General features: G+C 37.0%; 3 protein-coding genes across 5 annotated transcripts; all 3 read left to right on the top strand.

The window, feature by feature from the left end:
• Nucleotides 1-1,656: 1,656 nt before the first annotated feature.
• On the top strand, nucleotides 1,657-2,998 carry LOC117376787 (interleukin-1 beta-like). Its single transcript, XM_033973328.2, has 5 exons — nucleotides 1,657-1,742; nucleotides 1,836-2,051; nucleotides 2,166-2,327; nucleotides 2,420-2,553; nucleotides 2,660-2,998. Exons 2-5 carry the CDS (start codon nucleotides 1,847-1,849, stop codon nucleotides 2,876-2,878), a joined length of 720 nt encoding a protein of 239 aa, XP_033829219.1. The 5' UTR covers nucleotides 1,657-1,742; nucleotides 1,836-1,846; the 3' UTR covers nucleotides 2,879-2,998.
• A 464-nt stretch (nucleotides 2,999-3,462) lies between these two features.
• ckap2l (cytoskeleton associated protein 2-like) lies at nucleotides 3,463-13,277 on the top strand. The gene is made up of 9 exons (XM_055224371.1): nucleotides 3,463-3,610; nucleotides 5,411-5,477; nucleotides 5,555-5,597; nucleotides 5,676-6,829; nucleotides 7,813-8,008; nucleotides 8,287-8,445; nucleotides 8,546-8,606; nucleotides 10,958-11,090; nucleotides 12,084-13,277. Exons 1-9 carry the CDS (start codon nucleotides 3,559-3,561, stop codon nucleotides 12,385-12,387), a joined length of 2,169 nt encoding a protein of 722 aa, XP_055080346.1. The 5' UTR covers nucleotides 3,463-3,558; the 3' UTR covers nucleotides 12,388-13,277.
• Nucleotides 13,278-13,441: 164 nt separating this feature from the next.
• LOC117376517 (uncharacterized) lies at nucleotides 13,442-16,414 on the top strand. 3 transcript variants are annotated; one of them, XR_004541767.2, is made up of 7 exons: nucleotides 13,442-13,704; nucleotides 13,771-13,901; nucleotides 13,971-14,071; nucleotides 14,892-14,988; nucleotides 15,118-15,210; nucleotides 15,779-15,961; nucleotides 16,054-16,414. XR_004541767.2 is itself a non-coding variant. In XM_033973015.2 (5 exons), the coding sequence occupies exons 1-5, from the start codon at nucleotides 13,556-13,558 to the stop codon at nucleotides 16,096-16,098; spliced, it is 609 nt and encodes a 202-aa protein (XP_033828906.1). In that variant the 5' UTR covers nucleotides 13,442-13,555; the 3' UTR covers nucleotides 16,099-16,414. The 3 variants fall into 3 exon arrangements, 1 of the variants encoding a protein (XP_033828906.1); XR_004541766.2 differs by having other exon boundaries at nucleotides 14,892-15,210; XM_033973015.2 differs by lacking the exons at nucleotides 14,892-14,988; nucleotides 15,118-15,210.
• Nucleotides 16,415-19,220: the final 2,806 nt, after the last annotated feature.

The raw sequence follows: 19,220 nt of genomic DNA, 5'->3' as shown, positions 1-19,220 counted from the left end.
AGTCACGCTAAGAGGGGGAGAAAATCCTGATTATTTAAAATGACTTGACTAGTTTTGGTTCTTTCTTACCTGTTTAAACACATTGCTTTATTTCAAGTCAAATTATACATTGTTTACACATTTGCACTTACCCCATTCGCTCCAGATTGACTTTTTGGTTGCTATAATGCTTTGCTGTTGGGATTACAAATAAGGAACTCGGCTCCAAATTCACCCCTATAACTGCTTGCCTCCATGAGCTTCATTTGACTGGAGAGGAACTCTATGGGTGACGTCACACTCACTTAGTCCACTTCTTTATACAGTCTGTGATATATTTAGATACATTTTTGAGAGTCACATTTTCAGGGTCCTTATATTATGCAAAATTGACTCTTGTGAGGTTTAAGCCATGTTATAATGTTGTTACCTCCTCAAAAACATACCCGGAGTTGTGTTTTGTTTCATTCACACATGTTTGAGTGAGCCTTTAATATTAGTCCGTCTACATCTCCAAAGCTCAAAATGCTCTGTTCCACCTTGTGATGTCATGAAGTGGTAATTTTCAAGTTAACAGTTACGTTTTACCTTTAGTTCAATAGCAATAGGCAATTCCAGGGCTGAAATCATCCAAATGATTCTAGTGAAGGGTGTATGGAGTTTAAAAACACAATGAAACAGTTCTTGTATTACCACATGACATCACACGGTGGAGCGAAGTGTTTTCAGTTTGAGAGAAGAACTCATACCCCATATATACAGTGTTTGTGTGTTAAAGATGTGCGAATGAAAAAAAACACAACTCCAGGTACAGTATGTTTATGATGAGGAAACAACATTATAAAGTAGATCAGAAAATAGCGGAATAGCCCTTTAAACATATGAGGGCTGCAACTAATGATTATTTTAGTAGTCCACTAGTGATTATTTCTGTTATACTTTGAGACTTAAACACATTAAATTGCCCATATTACGCTATTTTCTTGTTGTATTTTGTTTCATTCACACAAACCCTGCATATTTAGGCGCACAGAACACTCTGTTCTACCTTGTGATGTCACTGTGTTTTTAAACTTCGTACACCTTCATTACAATCATTTGGATAATTTCAGCTCCGGAATTACCAATCTCTACTGAATAAATAATTACTAAAGGTAAAAAGTAGCTGTTAACTTGAAAACAAACACTGCATTGTATCACGAGGTGGAACAGAGCCTTTTGAGTTGATGTAGACAGACTAATAATTACTCAGTGATTACTCAAACATGTCTGAATGAAACAGAACAGAAGTCCAGGTATGTTTTTGAAGAGGTAACAACATTATAACATGGCTTAAATCTTACAAGAGCCAATTATGAGATTTTGATTTCATAATGCTACTGTCTCGGTTATTAAAAGTTTATTTTTATGAGTGTTTTAGAGTCTGTGAAACCAGTTGCAGCCCCATTATAGCAGTGTACTGTGAAAACGCACAATGGCATATAGCTTAACATTCTGGTCACAAAGCAAAACAGAGTATGGGTTATCATGAGAACTACAAAATCATTAACTACTAACTCCTCCTCCCTGAAGCCGAAGCACGGCAAAGTGAAAAAAACAGTATTTCATCATCACTCGTCACTTCCTTGAGATGAAAGGGAAAATTCCCTTCACTTGTATATAAATACGAGAGGAGAGTGCACAAATCAGTACTGACAAAGCAACAGCTGGGATCTAATACAAAGACCTCATCCACAACTTCTTATCTCCCAAAAGAATCAAAGGTAAATAGACTTAGTTTTGGGTGTTTACATTTTCAAATACCTTTTTTTTTTTTAGAACAGAGATATTTATTTAGAGATATTTTATTTTTGCAGCAAGTCAAAAGATGGAATCAAAAATGATGTACCATGCCGGCCATTTGCCTTGCCCGGTGAACCTGGAGATTTCCCATCATCCTCTGAGCATGAGACGAGTGGTGAACGTGGTCATCGCCATGGAGCGCATCAAAAACAGTGTGGCCCAGTCCCTCCTGAGCCCCGACTTCAGAGACGAGAACCTGCTCAGCAACTTGTTAGAGAGCATGATAGAAGGTAGAATATAATCATTATAATATAATCATTTAGGGCTCTAAGCACATGTCTCTGCACTAAAGCTAAAGTTTTATGTGAACTGTGTCTTATTTTCAAACGTTTTTTTTATCATAGAGAGGTTTGTGTCAGAGGTGTTCGCAGCACAACCTAAGTTCACCAGAGTTGGAGAGCATTATTGCAGTGTGACTGACAACCAAAAGAGGAACCTGGTCCTGGTCCAAGAGAGCCTAAAGCTGCATGCTGTCATGCTGCAGGGAGGCAGTGAGAGACGCCAAGGTGAACAAAAAAAAAAAAAATACATTAATGACAGAAATACTGTACAATTATATTATTCTGAGTATTAAAATGCTGCTTTTATTTATCTTAAGTTCAACTGAACCTGTCGACATATCGACCCCCAGTACCCAGCGCTGAGGAAAGACCAGTGGCCCTGGGCATAAGAGGCACAGACTACTACCTGTCCTGTCACAAGGAGGGCACTGAGCCAAGTCTGCACTTGGAGGTAAGGCAGCTGTACATGTGCTGTGCTCGCACTGTCGGTGGAGTGGAGTTATTTACATATCTTAATGTGATTATTTGATAAATCACAAATCTCCCTTTTATTTCAGACTGTGGCAGACAAAGGCGTGCTCCAAAACATCACCTCTGGGAGTGAAATGACGCGTTTCATTTTTTACAAACACGACACTGGTCTGAACCTGAGCTCTCTACGCTCTGCTCGCTTCCCTGAGTGGTACATCAGCACCGCAGAGATGGACCATCAGCCCATCCGGATGTGTGCACAGGCCACCAGCTACAGCACCTTCTCCTTCCAGCGCCAGAATTAGACCCTCTCTGTTCTCTCACTGAAGCACTACTGCTGGGCATAGCAACATTTCATTATGTAATATTATTGTATGTACTGAGTACAAAGTATGCCAGTGTAATGACAAGTCACATTTTGACACAAGGGGTCGTCATTTCACTACATGCAGGGCATGTAAACATTATTTATTTAACTTATTTATAATTTATAAGTATAAATGTGGTTTAAATGACAAACTAACTCTATCCTAAATAAAATATAAAAGAAAGCTTCTGTTGTTCAGAATTGTTTTGCCTCAGTGCTACTGTTTTCATCTTCGGCTCATTCTTATACAAATTTAGGCCAATCAAAATAGCAGTTAATGCTTAATATATATACAGTGAGTGCAGAGGATGGAAACAGCCTCTTGCCTGTCTGGTTACTTATTTGTAGCTACATTCCATGTCATCTGTGATCAAGAATCAGTTTTTCAAATATTGAACAGCGATAAAAAGCTCAGACATGCACACGGTTAATATAAATGATATGTGCGCGTGTCCTGCAGCTCAGGACTGCGCATGCGCGGTGAGTTGAAGATTTGAAATCTGCCCAATGAGAATCAGAGGAGTCTTTTTCAAAATAAACCCGTTCAGTCAGTGCAGTCTGTGCGGATATGAAGCTAGCTAACCTTCAATAACTACAATTATACACACATCTACAAAGATGGATACAGTTCCGATAAACAAGAACGAAGAAAATGTACTTACCCGAAAAGGTGAGCACTAAAACTCCATATATTTACGGTTAGACTGGGCTCGTCCTGGATTGCAGTGTAACGCCTCTGTTGTTTGGATACAGCAGACTGTATGTACCGTCACTGAGCTCTTAACTGTGAACAACACTCACACAGGAATCATATCTATTGCTGTAAATGTTGTAGCCCAAATTTGTTGCGATTCAATACTTTCTATCCTCTTATATGAATTATTTAAATTACTGCACCAATCCAAAAGCTTTGAAAACAAAAGCACTATGTACAGAATTTGAAATATAAAATGTAATATTGTATTTATTTATTTTTGTGAATGTAAATACCTAAGCATCATGCATTGTATATTTGAATAAATACTAAAACAAACAAAACAAAAAAAAGCTCATGCAGGACGAAGGTAACTTAAACTAAAACTTCGTCTGACCATTTCTTCATAGTAGTTGCGTTTTATCAATATATGTTCAGATGAGTAGCCAAAATTGATAAAGTAGAAGTTGTTAAATTAGAAGTACAAAGTTGTTTGTTTATTTATTTATTTCAGGGACAGTGCATATTGATCAACATTTCTGTAAATATGCCAGAATTAGCCAAAGGCTATTTTTCATCCGTTGTCCCTTGACAGCAGATACTGTCCACCTAAAAACACCTAAAAACAAAAGTAAAAATTACAATACAATAAATACATAGTGATCCTAGAAATTACTCAAATTTAAGAATAAAAGTATTTGTGAAAACTACCACTCAAGTAAAAGTAAATGTTGGGAAATAACATCTGATTTATAACTTGAGGTTAATGAAATTAGAAGGACAAAACCTTAAATAATGCAGAAATCTGGTCTTTTCAAAAGACTGACACAAAAAATTTGAAAAAAACGACAATATATCTGAAGGAGCAGTGCAAGAAACACAAGTTTAAATCATTTCATGTTCTCAAAATAAAGCTTTTGTGCTTGTACTTACATAAAATGGGACGAAGAACCACAACTTTTACTCAAGTAATAGTACTGTTATTACAATAAAAAATATTACTCAAGTAGGAGAAAAAGTAGGCTGCTAGAAAAGTACAAAAAAAAGTAAATGTGACTGAGTACTACTCACCTCTGTATTAGTGGAAAGCTCCACAAGATGGCAGTGTATGAATAAGCCATGTTGATAGGCCTGTCACAATAACATATTTTGAAGTAGGATATTTTGCAGACAAATACAGACAATAAAACATAATGTTAAAACTAATTTATGCCACTGACACAATAACCCAAGAGCAGATGTAAACCACAGAAACTGTTCTAAATGTACAATGTATTTTAACAACAGTTTAGTAGCACTTTAGTAGTTAGTTTGCACGTGTAATTGATCATAGAAGTTATTAATTCAACATTTTACAGTTTAAATCTTTATATTGCTAAAAAAAAATAACCAAAAACCTCAAATAATACATACTGACCCCAAATGATGAGTACAGACACCAAAAAATATTGTTCCAGCTTCCATATATAGAATGGTGTGTTGATATAGTAATTATCATGACAGGACTACATGTTGAAAACTATTTTTTTTGCATTTATTTCTATTCTATAGCTTACTGGTTTAACCTAGTCTTGTTAGCTAAATTAATGTGTACTGTTAATATGTACTGTGAAATATGTCAGTTGTATCAGGTTGTATCTTGAGCCAGGACCTATGACCGAGTCTTGTACATAATAATATGGTTATTACAACTTGCCGAGAGAGAGAGGCCGATAGGGTGACTTTGACCGCGAGATTGAGATTGACCAAACTGATTTTTGGATTTTATAATTTTAGAAATTCGGCGTCAAAAGTTGATGGAATTCCTCGCAGCAAAAGCAAACCTGACTCTATCCAGTAAAAAGTAAGAGATTTTTTGTGTTTGTAAACATTTTTATTCAATTTGGAGCGCCACATTTATGGAACCATGTTTTCCTCCAGACCGAACATGGGTAAAGATGAGACATTGAAAAGCTCTTCTAAAGTAAGTGATTGCTTGTTTCACTGATGGCCAATATAACTATCTATTGCAACCTATTTTATTTCAGTTTTTTATATTTAGGTGCCCAATGGCAAAGAGAACAAGATTCCTGCTCCCAACAACGATGTTAAAGTTAAAACACTACAGCCCACTTCTGTTCAAAAACCTCTGGGTCTTAAAAACTCAACCAAAACAAGTTCCAGCAACCTGTATGGAAAGCAGAACAGTAAAAATATATCCACCACAGCGACTAAAGATGCAAAAGGTCAATACCAAATACCAGTTTTCACAAAGATCTACACAATTGTAAACTCCAAATCCACATCAAATGCAGCCAGTCAAAAGCAGCCATTTACAAGAGTGCCCTCTGTTGGCAAGATTTCATCAAAGACCCTCTCTGATTCTTGTGCTGTTAAAGTGTCAAACATCACTACAGCCCTATGTACAAATGCTGCATCTGCTACTATGAACAAAACTGAAAATGGAAGAATGATCCATGGACCCATTATTAAGACCAGAACGGGACTGATGCCTGCGGTAATTCAACCCAGAAACTCAAAACCAAACATTTTGTCAACTGTTGCCGACACAAAAATGTCTACCTACAAGGCGCGATCCAAAAGCTTGTCACACAGACCTGTTTCACAGCCTTCAATTACTTCTTTGAGAAAAACCATCTCTACAGTCGCTCTTAGACCTGTGAGTGAGAAGACAGTTACTATGGCGACAAGAGGGGAAAATAAAGCACAAAACAAGTCTCGTCCTTCAACTGCGACAAGTAAAATTGTTGAGAAACCGCGATGTAATACGCTTTCTGATAGACTGCAGTCATTATCAAGATGCTCTACAAGGTCTGTAAATCCAGACACAAAGGTACAAACTACTAAGACGAAATCTACAGTTGCTCTCAAAGTGGACAAAAATAAGCCAGGCCTCGGAAAACCACCAAGCACCATGACAACAAATCGGGATAATTTCAGAGTGCACAGAGTGGCTACTGCATGTAACCACGGAGACAAAAGCAAGATTTCCAAAGAGATTCAAACCAAGAAAACATCAAAACCGTTCCATGCACCTGTTGCACCAAAAGAAAATAAAAGGCCCATAGTACCACAGTCCGCTCCACAACCGTCCAGGGCCCGGAACCTCAGCAGCCGGCCCACCAGCATGAAGACCCCAGAGAGGAGCACTCCACAGCCTGATACCAAACCACTTACTGCTGCTCAGGACCGAATGTAAGTTTACCCCACATCTTCTGTAGATTTTTATTTAAATGGTTTCGGTTTCATTTAGTTGATGAGTTGTTTCTTTTTCTAATATTTTTCTTTTTCTTAATTTTTTTGCTAATGTATGCATTAGATTATGAGTATGGATGTGATGTGTGGGTGATTGTGTCGATTGCAAAAGTCTGACCTCCTTTGGTTTGTTTAAATAAGTAGGAAGGAAACAATAAAAGGTTTACCCCATTTGCAATAACTGAAAAAATAACACATTATGTATAGGTTTCAGAGTGGTTCAGAAAGTAGGACTACCACAATAGCAATTAATTAAATACTGCATGGTGAAAAGTCCTCAAAATTGCATCAAACAATATGAACATAGTGCATTGTTCATAGACTTCTGCTTTGACTGTGGGGGTACGGACAATTTGTTCAAGTAATGTTTATTAAAGGGCCCATATTATGCTATTTTCTGATCTATGCGTCCTCATCACAAACATACCTGGAGTTATGTTTTGTATCGTTTCATTCACACAAGTTTAACACACAAATACACGCAATAATTGGGTAATTTCAGCCTATCTCCACTGAACTAAAGATAAAAGGGTAGCCATAAACTACCATAGCATTTTGAGCTTTGGAGTTACTCAGACATGTGTGAATGAACGATGGCAATAAAAGGATTCTGATTCTGAAATAAAACATCTCCAGGTATGTTTTTGAGAAGGTGACAACATTCTAACATGGCTCAAAGCTCACAAGAGTCAATTTTGTGTAATATAGGACCTTTTAAAGTATCACTTTTGGATGGAGAAAAAGTGAAATTTGCCTTTTATTTAATCATGCATCAATCCTATTCTGACCACAAGAAGCAAAACGTGTCATTAGTTTCTGTTCAAATTTGTTGTTCAACTTGTATTTAGCCCGTATGGAGAGATAATCATGTATGAATTAGACTTATAATATAATATAAAATAATATCCATTTGTATTTTGTAGAAAAAAGCTTCAGGAATGGAGAGCGGCGAAGGGAATTTCATACAAGCGTCCTCCGATGTTCGTCAAGTCTCAGGCCAGACGCACTGTTGCAGTACCTCAGCCCTTCTGGTCCCACATGGGAGAGGAGGACAAAGCACACACCCTGATTTGTGCTGTAGACCGCTCCCTGGAAGATTGCATCAAACTTTTGGGGGAGGTACAGTGCCCTTTTAGTGTTGTCACGATTAGGGATATGACAGTAAACAATATAATATCATTTATCATGATAAAAAGGGTAGACAGTAATCGTTCATAGGACATTTTGCATAATCATGATGATCACAACACAGACAATCACTTTTATATCTCCAGACTGCAGAAAAAAGCTACTTATCCATAATGTTATGATTTTCCCATAAAACCTTCTAATCTACGTAGTGATTAATTGTCTAAAGGGCTACACCTGTAGTTAATTTAAATTATTTTGTACCACAGGGTTGTTCTACACACCAGGTCAAAGAAGTGCTCTCCAGACTACCAGTAGTTTCGCAGAAGTTTGCAAAGTATTGGATTTGCCAGGTCCGTCTGATGGAACAGGAGGGAGACCTAGATGTTCTCCCCGTGTTTGAGAAGGCAGTTGGACTTGTTTTGGAGGTGAGATTTTAAGTTTCTTTAAGACTTTGTTGTCATGTCGGAATGTAGCAGGCACGTTACGAATGTCAAAAGAATCTTATGAGTTGTTTTTCTTTGACAGCCCATAGATGAGCTCCGCACTGTGGTGTTTGAGATTCTGAAGAAAAGGGATGACAACCAAGGTAACATTATGTATATCTGTTGTGCTGTTATACAGTGAGGCAAATAAGTATTTAAACACCCTGTGATTTTGCAAGTTCTCCCACTTAGAAATCATGGAGGGGTCTGAAATTTTCATCGTAGGTGCATGTCCACTGTGAGAGACATAATCTAAAACAAAATGTGGAAATCGCATTGTATGATTTTACTGCTGCAAATAAGTATTTGAACACCTGAGAAAATCAATGTTAATATTTGGTACAGTAGCCTTTGTTGTGCAATTACAGAGGTCAAACGTTTCCTGTAGTTTTTCACCAGGTTTGCACACACTGCAGGAGGGATTTTGACCCACTCCTCCACACAGATCTTCTCTAGATCAGTCAGATTTCTGGCTATCGCTGAGAAACACAGAGTTTGAGCTCCCTCCAAAGATTTTCTATTGGGTTTAGGTCTGGAGACTGGCTAGGCCACTCCAGAACCTTGATATGCCTCTTACGGAGCCACTCCTTGGTTATCCTGGCTGTGTGCTTCGGGTCATTGCCATGTTGGAAGACCCAGCCACGACCCATCTTCAATTCTCTAACTGAGGGAAGGAGGTTGTTCCCCAAAATATCGCAATACATGGCCCCGGTCATCCTCTCCTTAATACAGTGCAGTCGTCCTGTCCCATGTGCAGAAAAATACCCCCAAAACATGATGTTTCCACCCCCAGCTTCACAGTAGCGATGGTGTTCTTTTGATGGTACCCATCATGCTTCTTCCTCCAAACACGGTGAGTGGAATTAAGATCAAAAAGTTCTATTTTGGTCTCATCTGACCACATGACTTTCTCCTATGACTCCTCTGGGATCATCCAAATGGTCATTGGCGAACTTAAGACAGGCCTGTACATGTGCTGGTTTAAGCAGAGGAAACTTCCGTGCCATGTTAATGTTAATAGTTGGAGTCTTACTGATTGTATGGGGTGGACAGGTGTCTTTTAAGCAGCTAACGATCTCAAACATGTGCTTCTAATTTAGGATAATAAGTGGAGTGTAGGTGGATTTTTTAAAGGTGGACTAACAGGTCTCTGAGGGTCAGAATTCTAGCTGATAGACAGGTGTTCAAATACTTATTTGCAGCAGTAACATACAAATTTTATTTTATTTTTTAAATCATACAATGTGATTTCCAGATCTTTTTAGATTATGTCTCTCACAGTGGACATGCACCTAAGATGAAAATTTCAGACCCCTCCATGATTTCCAAATGGGAGAACTTGCAAAATCACAGGGTGTTCAAATACTTATTTGCCTCACATGTATCGGTTATGTTGTGGCATGTTTCCCATATTTTTGAACTAATGATTTTCCCATGATTTCTGTTTAGAGAAGTTATTCTGCATTTTTCCTTATTTCTTTATTTAAAATCATGCTTCTGTTTCTTGAGTAATCTAGTATTTGGCCTATGTTTTTTTTTCGCTACAAAAGCATGTTCTTTTTTGTTTGTTTGTTTGTTTGTTTTTTGAATAGGGACAGATGCAACAAACATAGATTAACAATTCAGTAATCTCTTGCAGGTATCATAGTGTTTATAGCCTAGGCTAATTCACAACACCAATCCACAGAAGGGCTTTTAAAACTGTTGATATTTCACTAAAAAGCACTGGGATGATTTGTAGAAAAAGCAATAGATACAGTGATTTGTCAAGAGAATGGTTTTACTGTTGTTTCTAATGGGGTTTTATTTCTTTTATTCTGCACTATTCACTGTTGTCACTTCTCCAGATGAACATGTGCTTATTTTATGAGTGAATGAATGAATGAGCTGACTCGCTGCCAAACAAAATTTACCTGTTACCTGTAAGGTGACGCCCCTTCCCGTCCGCATCGCTTGTTTAGCAGGGGGTGGCACTTAGCAATGCTGTCAGTCAAACCCATTGTTAACACTAGTGGGAGTGACCTCGGGGAAAGAGGGCACCTGATTTGTCTGTAATTAATGTTCATGTGTTGAGTTATGGACACAATAGTGAAATAAAAAATACCAGGATCATGTAGAGCGGGTTAATATGGACATTTTAAGACCAAAATGATGAGCCTGATAGCAGCAGTTATGGAAGGAGGGAAAACAGTTTTTTGTAAAACTGTTGACCACTTCCTATTTGGAATGCGGCGGCTAGCAAGTTGACTATGTCCATTTATATATACAGTCTATGGTTGGTACCAATAAAGTACCGGTAACCTTGAACCTTGTGTCTTCCTAATATGTACTGTAAAGGGCCACAGCACTCCAATACATCCATCATCAACATCATATTTAGCCTAGTTTTGATGTAATTTTGTGTTTCCATAAAGAAACACTTAAACTTTGTTTATCTTTTGTTTCTGATTTTTAGATAAAGAAACGGAACAAACTGGAGATTCTTTGGAAGCGCTGAACCCTGTAACACCAAAACCTTCCAGAGCCCTGATTTGTGCAGAGAAAGGAAACTCCTCCATGGTCAAATACAAGATTACAGCCACACCAGGGTAAATGTTCTTTTGTGTTATTGGAATGCAGATTGGACTATTTTCATTAGACCTCGCACAATAATTACTATATCTACTTATTGTTCAATACATGACAGATGGAACAATTATTTTTGGGTGGTCAGTGTTTATCGTGGGGACTTTGTTTGCACTAGTGGGGAACGTTTTGGTTACCGGTATATTTCTGTTCTACGATGAGATTTGAGCTGTAGAAGGTAGAATTATGAACTTCTATGACTCAATATAGACACAAGCTGGTTTTCTCTTATTTATTTATTGCAGTTCATAACTATTTTGTACATTAATTAATACCTTTTGTGGTGTGTGTGTGTTTACGGTTTGTTTTAAATATTATCGTTTATCGTCTATATTTACTTACTGTATCAGTGATTTTGCTCAGGTTCCAGAAGTAAATTTTCCATTAATTTTTCCCATAGACTTTTTGAAAAATCTAACCTTAAGAGTTCTAACCAGGCTAACCTGCTACGTGCTAACTAATATCCATAATGCAGTTGTTTTAAGTCCACAAAGGCCATTTCAAACACAAGATTTAGCAAAATGCTTTAATAGGTTGCAGCTGATGTCATCAACATTCCCTGGGGGTGTGAAGCTAACTGTAAGCACTACTCTTCCTGAAACACTGTTACTCAATTTAGGCTTTAATCTGAGCTTTATTTTAACACAATCTGACTAGAAAGAGCTGATTTAGCTGGTCTATGCAATTGGGCTGGTCTTTGCAATGGTTTGTGCAATTAAACAAGTCTCACATGTAAAATTACTATCACAAGCTTAGCAGTGTTTTACTCACCTTTTTATTGAAAATCAAACTCCTAAACAGAACCATGAATGCTTATATTGATCACAAGCTCCTGAAAATGTGTTGTTAAACTCCATTTTGTATTTTTTCTTGTTTTCAGACTACATAAAAAAGTGTGTCAGTTTTTACTGATGTGTGTGCAAATAAACCTTCTTTATCTAATTTCTTCTATGCAGTGGTCACCCGAGTCAGCGCCGAGACTCCACAGTTGTGAATGGACAGGAAGTGCGCTTCTTCACTCCGGTGCGGCGCTCTGTTCGTATCGAGAAGGCAGCTCCTCGGTACCCGGTGTCCCTCCAAGACCACGACCTTTGCGTTGCTTCATACAATGATCTGATCGCTGAGGAAGAGAGGCAGATTGCACAGCAAGGCCAGTCTGAAGGCTCCCCTGCTGTGCACAACTCACCCATGTACATCTACAGGGAGAACGAAGCACTGAGAGATAAGGTGTTTGTAGAATATGTCTGCAACGATGAATGAATTAACTATCTTTAATACATAGAAAAGATGTTTTTTACCTTGTACAGTGTTGTCATATGAAAACTTGTTTTGGGGAGGGATTGGTGTCTTTTATCAATATCCAGTTTTTTATATTTATTTTAAATGTAACAAGTGATGTTGTCAATACAGTTATGTCTTGTGATTTGTCTTTAAAGGTCCTATATTGCACAAAATTGACCCTTGTGAGCATTCAGCCATGTTAGAATGTTGGTACCTCCTAAAAAACATATACCTGGAGTTGTTTTGTTTCATTCACACATGTTTGTGTGAATGAAACAATTATTGGGTTGTCTACACATCCAAAGCTCAAAATGCTCTGTTCCACCTTCTGATGTCATGAAGTGATAGTTTTCAAGTTAACAGCTAACTTTTACCATTAGTTCAGTAGAGATTCGCAATTCAAGGGCTGAAATCATCCAAATGATTCTGGTGAAGGTGTATCGAGTTTTAAAAACACAGTGGAGCACTTCCTGTATTACCACATGACATCACAAGGTGGAACAGAGTGAGTGAGGAAACAACATTAGAAAATAGATTTAAAAAACAGCATAATATGGGCTCTTTAAAGGTGCATTATGCAACTTTTTGGTGGGAGCCAGCATTTTGTCTCTATGGAGATGTTATTCCTTTACCTAGTATGTCTTATACAGTGTTAAACTGTGTGTGACCTGTAACTTGGCCTGGTGGTGCCATTTGCTTTTTTAAATGCCAAAATGTTACATAATGCACATTTAAGGGATATTTAGTTCTTTGCAGTGTCTCATTGTTTCAGGTCATAGCATTGTAATAAGTTAAAAGTATGTTCTTTTTACCATGTGATGGTCTATGTATTCATATAATGTACATAATAAGTAAATGGCTTCTTTGATAACAAAAACATTTACCTGCTCAGTACTGTTCATTTACTCTTTTACTAGGCCTAACTTGAGATAAATTCATGTTTATCTGATTTTCCCTGCCTCATTAGTCATCACCATTTGCTTTTTGTTATTATTCTCATATCAGAACGTTTGGCAACACCCGCACTACACAACTCTCAGCTTGAGCTATTTAAACGCTGCACCATTCCAGAAAGTTGAGATTTATGGACACTAAATGCTAAACCAAGCTTTCATTTCAAAAGTATTCTGACTTGAGTATTACAAAAATGCATTTGCCAGGAGTGATCCAGCAGCTTATGTGGTTGTTCCACAGCTCTTTTGTTTTCCTATTTACATTATTTTTCTTGATGTTTCACTATGGGCTTTTTTATGGACGAAGATCACAGTCCCAGGATAATGGAGGGATGTGTGTTGGGTAAGTGTTGACCCTAATTGGGCTGATCAAAATGTTGCAGTAAATTTTTCATAATTGTTTTTTCAGTGGGGCATCCCCCACGCTTCACAAATGCGCACCGACCACCCTGATGTGTAAACGTGGGACATGCGTAAAACTAACCAAAAAGACTGGGTTGAAGTTGGAAGCGATGTTCGTCCAAGACGGAGCCATCAAGAGTATGGCTTTTTGATATTGTGTGTTTTGAGCATTTTTCTGTGTCTTTGAGTATTTTTCTGTCTTTATAGGAGACCTGGTGATATGGAAAATTGGCAACAGAATTGCATTACTTTTTCAGTATGGTAGCAGTGAAACCTACGTGGTGACAGTGAAACAAAGTAAACTGGAGGTAGGAGATGATAATGGTGGTGGGAGATTTGTTTTGCATAATCTAATCCAGGGGTTGGGAACCTTTTTAGCTGAGAGAGCCAAAAAAGTCACATATTTTACAATGTGAGAGCCATACAATTTGTTTAACTCTGAATACAACTAAATGTGTGAATTTTTAAATAAGACCAACAAGTTGAGAGTATAAGAGGTCTGAATGTTATCCAGTGGTATCTAATACATAAAATACTTCTTGCCATTAATGGTGATGGATAAATACGTTTATCCATCTGAATAGGTCTTTCTTTTGCAAACTCCATGAAAGACTTGAATAAATCCTCTCCTTGTTGAGACTTTCCTCACGCAGTGTTACAAGCAGCATACTTTACGATCACACTGAACTGTTGACTCATCCAAAGATGACGATCATGAACACTTCTTGCTGATAAAGGCTTGTCTTTTATTACTTTGATTATCTTATCTTTATTCGTAAAGTCTTCAAAAAGTTTATTAGCCATATCATGCCTGAATGTTTTTGTAAACTATCTGTCATCTTGATGGGTCCATACAGGAGGTGCTGCTGTTGCTTGCTCTCTGTTTAGTGTCCCCCGCTGGATATTTCGATGCAAATGTGGCATGGCATGTGTAAAAGTGTCGCTTTATATCTGAGCGTTTCAGCAATGACATTTTATCATTGCATATTAGACTGTCCATTCATACTGAAAATGTACCGTACTCCTCATCCTTTTTTTTCTTTTCGTCATCTTCTCTCCATAAATTAGCTAGCTGATTTACTGGTTAAAAGGCAGCAAGTTTACTTAACCTCACAATGACTCGTGTAGGCTACTGCATATAATCCAATACAAACAGGCGTGGACTCTCCTATACTCCCACACCCTAAAGAACAGGGGTGACTGGCTCCAGCTCCGCCCTGAACAGGTGCAGTAAAACATTTATTTATGGATTAAAATGCACAAGATTTTTTTTTTAAAGATTATTTTTAACACTGTGGTTTCTGTAATGTTTTACTTGAATATCAGACGATTTATTCATTACTTATTGTGTTAGGATTTATCTGAGAGCCAGGTGCAGTCATCAAAAGAGCCACATCTGGCTCACGAGCCATAGGTTCCTGACCCCTGATCTAATCTGCGGTGGAAGGTAACAAAGTAAAAGTACTAAAGTACTGTACTAAAAAAAAAGATAAGTATCTGTACTTATAAAATTTTAAAGTGGGTTCTTTTTACTTTTACTCCATTGCATTTTTAACTGGACTGAAAAGGAAAAAGTACTTTTGATATGATTTGAGGGGTTATTTTTTACCAACATCCTCACTAAAGCTTTCGAGTTCAAGCTTTGGCTTTGGTCAAACAAAAATAAATAGCCTGCATAAAATTCATAAGAAAAATGAAATGGATTTGTATTGTAACTGTTGACCAAAATATGTATAATTTTTAATCAATATCACTACATTTAACACTAACAAATTAAGAATACTTGTGTGAAATTGTTTTACTTTTTACTCTAAAAGTACATTTTTAAATATATCCTTAAATATTTTTTACTTAAGTAGATTTTTTTTATGTGATACTTTTACTTGAGTGACTTTTTGCCTCAGTATCTGTACTTTTACTTGAGCAACAGAATTGAGTACTTCATCCACCACTGTCTGTCTGTGTGTTTATGGACTTAAAAAAAACTTTGAGTAGACTTTGTTTTATGTTCACAGCTGACCCCGTTGATACAAACCAAAGATGAAGCCATTATTAAGGAACATATCCAGAATTTGGAGCCTTGGTTTCAAATAGAAAATGTTCAAAATCACTACTTCTGTATCCGGGCAGAAAACTGTAATAAATATGTAACACTATTTCGGGAAGGGAGGGCCTCATACCTGACTCTTAGTGATGAGGTAGGGGACACTGTACATTTTATTATAGCCTACAATCAGTATGAATTAATATGAATCTTTTTGGGCCTTTTCTGCTTTTTTTTTTTTTCCAGCAAGACCTGACCAGCACCTTTATAATATCTCCATATACCATGTAATGACAATGAGCGAACTGGGGTGTAACTCTCCAGCAACGGGCCAGTGTGAGATGGTGACAACTAAAAAGACAATAAGCCTGCTATTAGAGATGACCAAAGTCAACAATGACATGAATAATATGGGCGTTCACTGCTCCAACAATTATTAAATATTAACGGCAGCGTCAGCATTCTGATAACGCTGAATCTGTGGATAGATATTTATCAGAATGTGGGAACAAAAAAATATCTGTAAAAATGTTCAATTCAGTGTAATATTTTGATAAAGCATGGAGACCCTACATGTTTGTTATTCTTATTATTTGCTAAATGCAGGTCATTGGGTTCAGTTCAATATTTACATTTTTATGTAATAATGTGATTATATTAAAGTAAAATTGTTTTGGATAAATCTTGTTGTTTTCACCCTTTTGCTTTATAATGAAAATTTATAAAGAACAAAACAAACAGTAAACTGATCTAAGATAAAACTATATGCCTATTACAGATGATAGTTTAGAGTAGTACACATATATGAAACTTAAAAGCAGATCGTTCTGTTGGATTTTGTCTTCATGTTGGCTGTAGCGTGTGTAGCAGATCTATTCATCGTTTAGAGCATTTCTGCTTTTGTAGTTTTGCTAGTTTGGACATTTATTTTCTTAATAAAGCCTAACAATGTTTTTTTTTTTAGGGTGAATTGAAGTAGGATGATTAAGCGTTTAAGTACTTAATTAATAATTATTACAAAACAATAGTTCTGATTGTTCTGAGAGGATCGCAGTTAGTGCGTCTCATTGTCAAAGTCCTGTAAGTCACGTGTGCATGAACACGACACATGTCATTGTGGGCTTGAGAGAAAGGGCTACAAATTCTTTGTACCATTTGTTTTATTTGTTGTTCATTTGTTATTTGAAAAAAATATATATTTGTTATTTGAAAAATTAAAATCTGTCAATTGGACAAAAAGTTGTAGAAGTGAAGACATGTCGCTGCTCATCCAAACCACTTCTTCAGTTCTGGTCAGATTACTGCTGGACACTGCCTTATATCTGTCTGAAGGGAGGAGCTAACAACACTGAAACTGACACACCTTATGTTTACAGTTTACATTAGGGGCCTGAATGATTATGCTATGTATGACGCAGGCACAATTCACACTTAGTGTAGCCTACAAGACGAAACTGTACACAATAGGTCTCAGATTTTAGTTATACTTTTACTTCTTATCCAAACGTTTTTAAGCTGCTGGCAGCACCTCTGCTGACTGCCCAGAGCTTGATTTTTGGTTTTACTGCCATCATTTTGATTTATAGTTTATTTAAATAATGTTAATGTTAATAATATGTTATATGGTATTTTAGTGTTTTATTTTGGTAGTGAGGTAGGAACTGTTGTTTTTTGTTTGGTTCCGCTCGACCGCTGAAAGGGAACGCACGCCTGGTTTTTACCTGAAAAGTGTGGCGTGTTTGCAAGATATATTAAAGTTACACAAAGTTAATCAAAGTAAAGCTCACTCTACCTCCTAAATTTGGGTCAGCCAGCGAGGTATGTGTTTGTAGTTTCATTTGTTATTTTATGTCTTCAATTATTATATTTCTAATTGTAATTTATGTAAATGATTTAGTTCGACGGTGGTTCGGTGGTTTGGTGGTTTGACAGCATTGTTGTCATCTACAATCAAGTTTGCACTTGTATCAATTAAAGATTCATCCAGTCATCAGTAAAAGAACTCTTTATTGACACGAGGAGGTGGCGTGATATTTGGGCTTCATGTTTTTACCAGGAATTCGACAATCATTTCTGAGCAGGATGAGTATCAGCATGACCTTTCCAACGAACCCAATAATGAGCACATTGCTGCTGACAAAACAAGTTCTCCAACTTCCACTTGTAATGAGCACACAGGGAAAATTGTAACAGTACCAAAAATACTTTATTAAAAGGCTCATGTTACGCAATTTTCTGGTCTGTTATAATGTTCCTCATCAAAAACATCCTGGGAGTTTTGTTTTGTTTCATTTACACAATTTTAAAACACAAACCCTCCATATTTAGGCTGAGTTCTTCTCTCAAACAGAAAACACTTCCCCCGTGTGATGTGATGTGGCAATACAGGAAGTGCTCCACTGTGTTTTTAAACTCCACACAACTTCACTATAATCATTTGGACTATTTCAGCCCTGTAATTGCCCATCTCTACTGAATTAAAAGATAAAAAGTAACTTAACTTTAAAACTATTGCTTCATGAGATCACAAGATGAAACAGAGCATTTTGATCTTTGGAGATGTACAGACTAATAAACCAGGATTACTCAAACATGTCTAAATGAAGCAAAACACAACTCCAGATATGTTTTTGATGAGGTAACAACATTATAACATGGCTTGGGCCTCACAAGAGTTAGTTTTGTGTAACATAGGGCCAAGCCATTTTTCTTGAACAAATTTCTTGAGAAGTATTAGTAAGCTTTATTGAATGAGTTGTCTTTGGCGATCAGACCCCGGCAGAAGACATTACGATGAAGGGTTTGCTAGTGTTATAATGTTGTTTCCTCATCACAAACAGACCTGGAGTTGTGTTTTGTTTCATTCACACATGTTTAACACACAAACCCTCCATATCTAGGATGAGTTATTTTCTGAAACAGAAAACACTCCACCTTGTGGTAACCATAGACTATAAAGTGGACTAAGGGAGTGTGACGTCATCCATAGCCTTTGACTCCAGCCAAATAAAGCCCATCAAGGCTGGCACTTATAGGGGTGAATTTGGAGCAGAGTTCCACATTTGGAATTCCGACCCAGAAAAGCAAAACATAAGAAATAGTAAAAAATCAAAAAGATATATTAAATATGCAAATTAACCTAAAATAAACTGGCAAACTAATTTCCTATAATCAAAAATAATAAACTACTGTAAAATAGGCCAATAGCTCCTACAGCGTTCACGCCTCCCTCTCTGTCAAGCCTTATCACAACTATGATCATCATTTTTCATTATCTGCCTACATCTTAAGCTTTATAAAATCTCAAAATCTGCATGAAATATTTTTGCTTTTTACTCTTTAAGTACATGTTTACACCGGTACTTTAATACTTTTGTAACCCTTAAATATCGGTCTTCCCAGTCTCCGGAGGC

This window comes from Periophthalmus magnuspinnatus, chromosome 9 (genome assembly GCF_009829125.3).
Source record: "Periophthalmus magnuspinnatus isolate fPerMag1 chromosome 9, fPerMag1.2.pri, whole genome shotgun sequence".
Taxonomy (NCBI): domain Eukaryota; kingdom Metazoa; phylum Chordata; class Actinopteri; order Gobiiformes; family Gobiidae; genus Periophthalmus; species Periophthalmus magnuspinnatus.
The sequence above is the reverse complement of the archived record's forward strand: the minus strand, read 5'-3'. Positions and strand labels throughout refer to the sequence as shown.

Excerpts from the sequence above, each read along its gene's own strand:
- LOC117376787 (XM_033973328.2), top strand. The coding sequence starts at position 1,847 with ATGGAATCAAAAATGATGTACCATGCCGGCCATTTGCCTTGCCCGGTG. Across the intron at positions 2,328-2,419 it reads AGGCAGTGAGAGACGCCAAG|TTCAACTGAACCTGTCGACA; the intron begins GTGAACAAAAAA and ends ATTTATCTTAAG. Across the intron at positions 2,554-2,659 it reads AGCCAAGTCTGCACTTGGAG|ACTGTGGCAGACAAAGGCGT; the intron begins GTAAGGCAGCTG and ends CTTTTATTTCAG.
- ckap2l (XM_055224371.1), top strand. The coding sequence starts at position 3,559 with ATGGATACAGTTCCGATAAACAAGAACGAAGAAAATGTACTTACCCGA. Across the intron at positions 8,446-8,545 it reads CAGTTGGACTTGTTTTGGAG|CCCATAGATGAGCTCCGCAC; the intron begins GTGAGATTTTAA and ends TTTCTTTGACAG. Across the intron at positions 8,607-10,957 it reads GAAAAGGGATGACAACCAAG|ATAAAGAAACGGAACAAACT; the intron begins GTAACATTATGT and ends TCTGATTTTTAG.
- LOC117376517 (XM_033973015.2), top strand. The coding sequence starts at position 13,556 with ATGCATTTGCCAGGAGTGATCCAGCAGCTTATGTGGTTGTTCCACAGC. Across the intron at positions 14,072-15,778 it reads TGAAACAAAGTAAACTGGAG|CTGACCCCGTTGATACAAAC; the intron begins GTAGGAGATGAT and ends TTATGTTCACAG. Across the intron at positions 15,962-16,053 it reads ACCTGACTCTTAGTGATGAG|CAAGACCTGACCAGCACCTT; the intron begins GTAGGGGACACT and ends TTTTTTTTCCAG.